The 9,608-nt window shown below is 43.1% G+C and overlaps 1 protein-coding gene across 1 annotated transcript; it reads left to right on the top strand.

The window, feature by feature from the left end:
- Window positions 1-226: 226 nt before the first annotated feature.
- Window positions 227-2,631, top strand: LOC149216135 (uncharacterized). The gene is made up of 4 exons (XM_089389837.1): window positions 227-1,577; window positions 1,788-2,200; window positions 2,303-2,447; window positions 2,591-2,631. The coding sequence occupies exons 1-4, from the start codon at window positions 227-229 to the stop codon at window positions 2,629-2,631; spliced, it is 1,950 nt and encodes a 649-aa protein (XP_089245963.1).
- Window positions 2,632-9,608: the final 6,977 nt, after the last annotated feature.

Here is a 9,608-nt window from a genome sequence, read left to right as displayed (position 1 = left end):
TAACATAGGCGGGAGGTAACGGAACAAGCCGGTGGCTAAACCTTTCAACCGGCAGGTGCATGATTTAATGAGCCTCGGATTGGGGGCCAGGTAAAACCGCGGGAGTTTTGTCCGCACGCAAAGTGACCACCGGGGCCTGAGGTGAGACCACGTGACTGTTTGTCCACGTCACCGAAGGGCTAGGCCATCAAAAGTGGTATCAGAGCAGGTTTTTGAGTAAAAGGAAATGGAGGTTGGCAGAAGAGGAAGAGGAAGAGGAAGAGTCCGGAGGGTAGCAGAAGAGGGACTCCGTGAGGAGATCCGTGTCTTGCGAGAACGTTTGGAGGCAGTAGAGACTGGGGGAAGAAGAAACCCAGCAGATGACAGTGATGAAGAAGAAGTTGAACCAGAGGATGAGTTCGAAGGGGTAACACCGGAACTCAAATTGTTGAAGTCAGTTTTGCTGTCCAGTCATAAGCCAAGGCATGAGTTACCTACTTATGACGGAAGTCTGTCCGCAGACGTGTTGTTGGATTGGCTGAGTGAAGTCAACAAATATTTCGAATTCGAGGAAACCAGTGAGGATAAACAGGTGAAGTTCGCCGCCACCAAACTAAAGGGACATGCGTCCTTGTGGTGGGACAGCATTCAGGCGGAGCGGAGGAGGCTTAACAAACAGCCTATAAAGAAATGGTCTAGGATGGAGGCCAAGCTGAAAGAGAAATTCCTGCCGAAGGATTACCAGATTATGCTGGACAGGCAGGTACAGAACCTGAAGCAGAGGGGAATGACTGTAAGAGAATTTATAGAGGAGTTCTACAAGTTAAATTTACGGGCAGGATATGTAGAAGACACCCCGGAGAAAACAGCCAGATTTGTGAATGGCTTAAGGGGGGAAATCTTGGATGAAATTGGTATCCTTTCACCCCGGACATTGGATGAAGCCTATCAGTTTGCGCTGAAGGCAGAAGAAAAAATTAACCGGAAGCAAAATGCCAGAAGAGGAGGTGGAACTGGCAGGGGGAAAGGTAAGATGTTTGGAAGAGGCCGAGGTGCAGGTTCAGGTGAAGAAAGCAGCAGCTCTAAATCTGCTGGAGCAGCAGAAAAAGACAATAGCACTAGAGGAGGACGACCACCTCAGCGGGGGCGAGGATATGGTCGGGGCAGGGGAGCTGTCCAGTGCTATCGCTGTCACAAATGGGGACACAAGTCGTATGAATGTCCTGAAGGTGAACCAGCAGGTGGGAGAGGAGCTTATGTTGCTCAGCCAGAGGATGCTGAGGCAACACCTCAAGAAGCGGAAAATGCACCTGAGACAGGTGAAGCTTTGGTGTTGAATAAAGTGCTGTTGAAACCAGCAAAGGAGGTTGCAGAACCAGATCAACGAAAAGCTTTGTTCCGCACTGTCTGCAAGTCGCGGGGCAAGTGCTGCAAACTGATCATTGGTAGTGGGAGTACGGACAATCTTGTGGCTGTGGAGATGGTAGAAAAGCTGGGATTGAAGAAATTGAAGCACCCTACGCCCTACAAAGTGTCATGGCTGCAGAAAGGACATCAGCTGTTAGTCGACGAACAATGTGAGGTAGAATTTCAGATTGGTAAGTACAAGGATAAGATCCTTTGTGATGTCATGCCAATGGATGTCTGTCACCTACTGTTGGGACGACCTTGGCAGTTTGATAGAAGTGCAGTTCATGATGGGAAAACCAACTGCTATAAGTTTGTGAAAGATGGGATCAAGCATACGCTTGTACCCATCAAGGAGGAAAACACAGCAGAAGCTAGTGAAGTGAAAGCACTGCTGTTAGGCAGAAAAGAGTTTATAAGACAGATTGAGGACAGCGAGATAAATTTTGCTGTCATAAGGAGACCAAAGGCAGTGGTACTTCATACACAGGTTTCGGATTTGCCTGAAGAAGTTCAGAAATTACTGCAGGATTTTGGAGACATTGTGGTAGATGATCTTCCAGATGAATTGCCACCAAGGAGAGGTATTAGTCACTGCATTGACTTTATACCAGGAGCAAGCCTGCCAAACAAAGCAGCTTACCGCATGAGTCCTAAAGATCATGAAGAAATTAGGAAACAGGTCCAGGAGTTGTTGGACAAAGGTTTGATTCGGGAGAGCATGAGCCCATGTGCAATACCAACTGTTTTGGCTCCAAAGAAAGGAGGAGAGTGGAGGATGTGTACAGATTCCAGGGCTATTAACAAAATTACCGTTAGGTACAGGTTTCCCTTACCTAGGATGGACGATATGATGGATTGTTTGAGTGGGGCGGCTTATTTTTCGAAGATTGACTTGAAGAGTGGATATCACCAGATCCAGATTCGGGAAGGAGATGAATGGAAGACCGCTTTCAAGACGAACGAAGGCTTATATGAGTGGCTGGTGATGCCTTTCGGTTTGAGCAACGCTCCCAGCATGTTCATGCGTCTGATGAATGAAGTGCTGAAGGAATTTAATGGTAAGTTTGTAATAGTTTACTTGGATGATATTCTGATTTTTAGTAAGACTAAGGAGGAACATTTCAGACATTTGCAGAGTGTGTTGAGGAAGTTACAGCAAAACAAGCTACTGATTAACCTGAAAAAGTGTACTTTTTTTCAGCGAGAATTAGTATATCTGGGATTTGTCATTGCAGAAAATGAATTAAAAATGGATCCAGAAAAGGTGGCAGCTATAGTTAGCTGGCCTTCTCCAAAAAGTTTATTTGAAGTCCGAAGTTTCCATGGACTAGCCAGCTTTTACAGAAAGTTTATCAGAAATTTCAGCGAGATTTGCGCACCTATGTTGGACACAATTAAGAAGGTAAATCAGCCTTTTCACTGGACTGAAGCAGCAGAAAGTAGTTTTCAAACTCTGAAAAAGAAGATTACGGAGAGACCGATATTGAGGCTACCTGATTTCAACAAACTTTTCCAAGTTCGTTGTGATGCCAGTGGGACAGCCATTGGGGCAGTTCTTAGCCAGGAGGACAGACCGGTCGCCTATTTCAGTGAAAAGCTAAATGAGAGCAGACAGAAATACTCAACCTACGACAAGGAGTTTTACGCCATTGTGCAGGCTTTGAAACATTGGAGACATTACCTGTTAGGTAACGAGTTTGTCTTATACTCTGACAATTCTGCGTTACAGTACATTATGCAGCAGCATAAATTGAATCATAAACATGCAGCTTGGGTTGAGTACTTGCAAAGTTTCACATTTGTACTGAAACACATTAGCGGACAATCAAATAAGGTAGCAGATGAACTTAGTAGGAAAACGTTGCTTCTCCAGGAAAGCACGATGCAAATTTTGGGATTTGAACACCTAAAAGAGCTGTATCCGACCGACACTGAGTTTATGGAAGCCTATGAGGCTTGCCAAAACCCGCTGTTACGAAATGACAGCAAGTGGCTAGACTATAATCTACAGGAAGGATTGTTGTTTAAAGGAGGGCAGTTGTGTATACCCAACTGTTCTATGCGGGAAAATATTGTACAGGAAAAGCACAGTGGAGGACTGGCTGGACACTTTGGTATAGACAAAACGATTGCTCAGGTACGACATTTCTATTTCTGGCCGAAATTGCAGCGGGATGTGCAAAGGTACGTGAGCATATGTAAAGTGTGTCAACTAGCAAAGGGTCACAGTCAAAATACTGGTCTTTATTTACCATTGCCGATTCCAAGCCGACCATGGGATTCAGTGAGTATGGACTTCGTTCTGGGTTTGCCGAAGACACAACGAGGTTTCGATTCAGTAATGGTTGTAGTTGACCGATTTTCAAAAATGGCACATTTTGTACCTTGTAAGAAAACCAGCGATGCTACTTATATAACACATCTTTTCTTTAATGAAATCGTTCGGTTGCATGGACTCCCGAAATCCATTGTCTCTGACAGGGATGTAAAGTTTACTGGTCACTTTTGGAGAACTCTGTGGAAAAAGTTAGATACTCAATTGCAGTTCAGCTCCGCTTACCACCCGCAGATTGATGGTCAAACGGAGGTAGTAAACAGAAGCCTAGGAAACTTACTTCGAAGTTTAACAGGAGAAAATTCCCGGACGTGGGACCGTGTACTTGCACAAGCAGAGTTCGCGTACAACGATTCACCGAACCGCAGCACCGGGTACAGTCCATTCCAGATTTTGTATGGCATCCGCGAGGAGTGCATGAATTACGAGATTTGGGGAAACTTGAGAAACGGAGCGCTGATGGGGAAGAATTCGCTCAAGCTATGAGCAACTTGCACGAACAAGTCAAGCTGAAATTGCAGGACAACAGCCAAAAATATAAACAACGAGCTGACACAAAGCGTCAGGAAGTTCAATTTAATGTTGGGGATGAAGTACTTGCGTACTTACGTAAGGAGAGGTTTCCAAAACGGGAGTACCATAAATTGAAATTCAAGAAGATCGGTCCCTGCAAGATTGTCCGAAAATTTTCTGCGAACGCTTACGAGATACAGTTGCCACCTGGGATTGGGATTTCTCCCATTTTTAACGTGGCAGATCTGTTTCCCTATGTCGCTGGTTTGGAGAATGATGCAACAGCAACAATGCCACAGAACACCAACCATGGAGAAGATACTTGGACGAGACAGTTGCCAATGGCACCACCCCTTGAGATCGAAAGAATTCTAGATACACAAGTAGCTAGACGAACACGCAGGAAAAAGTATCTGCGGTATTTAGTCAAGTGGAAGAACCGTCCAATAGAGGACAGTTCGTGGCTCAACTCAACGCAGATACAAAAGGCGGGCTATTCTGTTGACGACCTCATGGAACGAAGCCATGACTTTTTGCCACCCGGGGAGCCTAATGCAGCAGCATCCAGCTCCGAGGAGACGAATGACTATTGACGGATTCACGGGAGAACAGAAACAAGTCAGAGGCTACAGGATTGGGTGGACAGACCACCAAGTTGGTTATTGTTTTCTTAATTATTGTTTTATTTCCTTTTATCTCATAGCATTTTAAATTACAAAGTTGTTTAAGCCCAGGAAGGGAAAACTGTTTAGTTAAGTTTTGTTAAAGAATAACTAAATGACAGTTAGGATTCAGGTAGGGCAGTTTGTCAATTAGTTATGTTTCCATGTAGATTAAAAAGCAAAATAGGCAAATGTAGAGGGACTTCTTCCCTTCGTGAACAAGAGAGAAATAGAAACTTGATCAAGAAACCCTCTGTAACAGAACTAGTGTAAATTTGTTTGAGATAATCTATTGCGGACATTTTCCCATATTGTGCACACAAGTGTTTACTGTGTATCTACTGTTTTTTTTTTAAAAGTGAATTGAAATGGAAAGAGTTTAACTGTAACTAGAATTTCAAGAACGTTACAGGCATCAAATCAAGACCACGAGTCCATATTGCACAGAACCAGTATGCCAAGCACGAGGAGTAACGCGGCCACATAAAATCAATATACAAGCTTACAAGAAAGAGGTATCAAACCAAACCACTCTGTTTCCATTAACTTAATTAAAGTATTTCATAGTCATTGCACACAGAAAGATCGATAAACCTTACAGTATCATGTGATAAACCCCGGCATCGCCGTAAAGCACAAATTACCAAACCCTTGTTACGCTAAGATTGTAGTTTGATGCAAAAGAACAAAGCATAGAGACTGCAAACGCCGGCAAAGGGCACGGCCGAACCCTAGACAACCTAAACAAGCTGATATCTACATCTACAGCCATATTGAACAATCTACAGACATACTGGAGCAGGAGTAAACCCTACCCGTTTGCAAAGGGTACCAGGGTCGAAAGGATTCGAGGATTGCACAACTTGAAACCCTCGTGAGCGAGCCTTCTGTTCAAGCCTGCACATAGAAACAGCGAGAGGTTAGAATCATCATCAGTATAAGAGAACGAAGGAGCAAACAAATGCGAGCATGAAGGAGATGTAAACTCACCCACAGGTCGACGGAGAGCTGTTGAGACAGAACCCCATTCCACAAACTGAAAAAGGCACAGAACCTGTAAGTGTCGATAAAAGATAACCGTGCAGGGTGAATCATAGCACGCTAGCTTACCTTCGGGGGCGGAAAGAGATTGGAAGAGCGACAGCTTCAAGGTCGCAGTTACCTGTACAAAAATTATAGCTCAGTAACATAGAACGCAAAGACTCTTACAGTGAACCCACGAAAATATAAAGCAGCTTACCATAACCTCAGAACAGAACCACTGAGCCATACAGGTCCACGCACCTCGATAGATAGCATCGAAGACATAGGAATAGCTCCTCAACAGAAACTGTAACCATTGTAACCATTGACCGAGTACAGGGTTCGTCTGTTGGAAAGAACAGTGACCAGGGTTCGAAACTGGGAGCATCGCCACAGGAACGCAGAGAGAGCAGCGGCAGAGTGATAAGTGAAAATGAGCCAAAGGTAAGTCCTTAGGGTTTAACATAGGCGGGAGGTAACGGAACAATCCGGTGGCTAAACCTTTCAACCGACAGGTGCGTGATTTAATGAGCCTCGGATTGGGGGCCAGGTAAAACCGCGGGAGTTTTGTCCGCACGCAAAGTGACCACCGGGGCCTGAGGTGAGACCACGTGACTGTTTGTCCACGTCACCGAAGGGCTGGGCCATCATTATTGATCTTGATGTCAGTTCTCCTAGCCGAGAGTCAAAGGAGATAATTCAGCACCTTAGAGCTGAGAATGATGCCTTGCAGAGCAGATTAGAGGGGGCACAATGGACCATCACATATCTCGAGCAGCGCAACAAACAGTTGGAGGATGGACAAGCTCTTGATGAACTGTGGAGGATTCGTAGTGACCGCATTTTGAACCGGAGAAGACCCGGTGATCTATTGCCCGCTGAGCAAGAGTCCATGCTCATCCGGGTAAATGCACACTTGGAGAGGCTGTTGGCTAGGGCCAACCAAGAGAAGAAGATGCTGAGGAACATGAAGAACCATTATTGGGCAAGAATGCACGTGTGCAAGGCAAAAATGAAGATGTTCCAGAGGCGGTTGGCGAAGGCACAAAAAGGGAGAAAGAGGCCTGATCCCCTTCATATCTTGGCCGAGGCATCACTGAAGGACCAAGGCACTAAATAGCTTAGCCACAGTAGAAATCCCAAAAAAAATTTGAGCATTTTGGGTAAATTTTGGTTTTTCAGGCAATTTACAGGTTTTTCCCCATTAACGGGTCTCACCCCCCGCGCGACCCTACATCATGGCAACTCCATTTTGCAAAAACTCAGCATTTCTAGATTTTTCATGAGAAGTTACATATGCTCATCAATGGACTTGAGATTTTATGAAGTTTGGGCCTCCAGAAAGTCAAAAAACAAGCAAAAATTGACTTTCTGCCACATTTTTGAGTTGCAGAAAGCAGTGTTGGGAGATTGCAATTTTGGAGGGGAAAATGACCACCAAATTCAGAAATTCCAGTTGGGTTGGAAAGTAGACTCACAGACCTTTCCAACAAGTCTACTCTTGCTCAATTTGGCCACCTGGAAGTTCCCCAAATGTGGCCCCAAAGGCGCGCGACCCGTCAGGCAGAGGCGCGCGACCCGTCAGGCAAACTTCTCCAGATTTCAGTGTACAGCTCAGAAAAACGCAGTTTGACCCTGTTTGACTTTTTGGGGTGGATTATTATCCTATTTGATGTAATTAATGTACTTTATTGACACTTTTACTCTTGTGTACCTCTTCTAGAAGATTCATTCATGAAAAAGGTGAAAATTAAATGAATGAATTGGTTTCCTAGCTTATAGAGGCAAGTGGTTTTGACTGCCTAGTTTGTAGTGCTTAGTTTAGAAGTGGTTAAAAAAGCTCCTAGGATAGTGAGCTCGACCCATGGAGGTAGGGAAAGAGGTTAGATGATCTATATTATGTACTTTCTTGCTCATTTTCATGGTTGGACTCTTGAGGGAGAAGCTATCATTGTATTATTCACTGTATCTCTGCAATTTCTGGCTAAGGAAGACCAGGGTTTTGCAGTCCTTTTTGGGATTCTTGTGGTTACATGTATTGATGGTGTGTTTCTCTATGTACCTGTAAGTGTGTTATGTGAAATCATTTCCTTTCTTTTCCTTCTGCACATTAAGCAAACGAAGTGTTAAAGTAAAAATTCACGACTGTCATGCTCTGCTTTTAAGTTTGTTTAATTTCAATGTTTTCTATTGTTTAAGGAGAATTCAAAGTTAATGTTTGCTCTCCTTAGCTCCTCACCTGTCATTCCTGACCATCCACCTCAATCAAAGGCATCAATACTGTTTCCTACCTCGCCCCAAAGAACCCCTTGCAGAGACTGTGTCCAATCCCCGCACCCAAAATTTCCATCCCCTCAATTTGCCACCGAAAACCCTAAAAACCCCAAATCAACCTTTTGATTAGTTTACTAGCCTAAAATCAGTGTTACCCTATTGGTCATCTCATCCATTGAAGATCTCACCGAGATAGACCGGAGAGAGCCCTCTCCCGCCCCGTAGGGCTAGCTACGAGGCAAAGTGGTTTGATGTTGCCTTGAGGTTTACCTTTCTCAGCCTGAGGTGAAATTTCAAGCGCTAAATTATGTTGTGGACAATGCCTCCTTTTTAAAGTCTTAAATTATAAAGTGTTTGTTACATTGAGCTACAAAATGTTTGTTATCTCAAGTTAGGTCTCATCCTTTATATTAATCTATGAAAAAACTCATGTTTGATATCGACATAACAAATTGACACTTCTTCAGTTCCTCAAATTAACATAACTTTGGGGGTGGAAAGTGTGGGGACTACTCTATGATCTCAAAGGAAGAATGAAAGCAACCTACATTTAGGAACTAGGACAAGCCACCAAATACTACGCAGAAGCATATGCGGTTCTACAAGGTCTCATTCTAGCTAAGGAATCTAGTGTGGTTATTAAAGCATTGCTAGGGAAAAAAACTCCATTGGATAATAGGATTGTAGTGATAATGACCTAAGCCAAAAAGGAAATTTGGTAATCTCCACAAAACTTCATTTTATCATGCAAAGAGGGAGCTCAGTGCATAAGCAAATCTATGGGTTAAGAAATTCATCACTTTAGGCATAGGGGAACTCAAGAAAAATTGGGGAAGAACTCTCTACAACATCCCCTAATGATTTAAGGCACGTAAAGGACATGGCATACATGCATTAACCATTGAATGATTCATCACTAGGAAAATAATTTTTTTAAAAACCACCTCTCTTACTGGAGGTTTATTAGATCTAATCCCTATGAACTTTCAACATTAGAGATAATCTAATACATTAATTTATAGTTGAAAAAAATGAGCAATATTTCACTTCACTTCAACCAAACACCCTATATAACATAAGAGAAAATATATCAGAAAAATGTCAACAAGCTTCATCCCTTACAACACACTTTTCCAAGTATATAGTGGATTTAAAAAACCACATTATTACATTAGATTTTATAGCAAAAAATACTCTCATATATTCAAATTATATGTCAAATAACTTAACAATTTCATCCCTATGTTATGTCAAATAAATATGAACAACAATTGTTGGAAATTACACAATCAAGAAGACAATACAAATTAAAAACTAAACATGCAATTTCTCACATGAAGTATGTGTGCATACCATTTACTTATCATAAAGGTGGTACCTCTAGCTCCCCAAATCCTAGTTATGGAAAATCA

This window comes from Pinus tabuliformis, chromosome 1_1 (assembly GCF_031772625.1).
Source record: "Pinus tabuliformis cultivar Carrire ecotype Pingquan chromosome 1_1, CPIR1, whole genome shotgun sequence".
Classification (NCBI taxonomy): Eukaryota; Viridiplantae; Streptophyta; class Pinopsida; order Pinales; family Pinaceae; genus Pinus; species Pinus tabuliformis.
The sequence above is the reverse complement of the archived record's forward strand: the minus strand, read 5'-3'. Positions and strand labels throughout refer to the sequence as shown.

Excerpts from the sequence above, each read along its gene's own strand:
- LOC149216135 (XM_089389837.1), top strand. The coding sequence starts at position 227 with ATGGAGGTTGGCAGAAGAGGAAGAGGAAGAGGAAGAGTCCGGAGGGTA. Across the intron at positions 1,578-1,787 it reads TGAGGTAGAATTTCAGATTG|GCAGAAAAGAGTTTATAAGA; the intron begins GTAAGTACAAGG and ends CACTGCTGTTAG. Across the intron at positions 2,448-2,590 it reads AGTGCTGAAGGAATTTAATG|CGAGAATTAGTATATCTGGG; the intron begins GTAAGTTTGTAA and ends ACTTTTTTTCAG.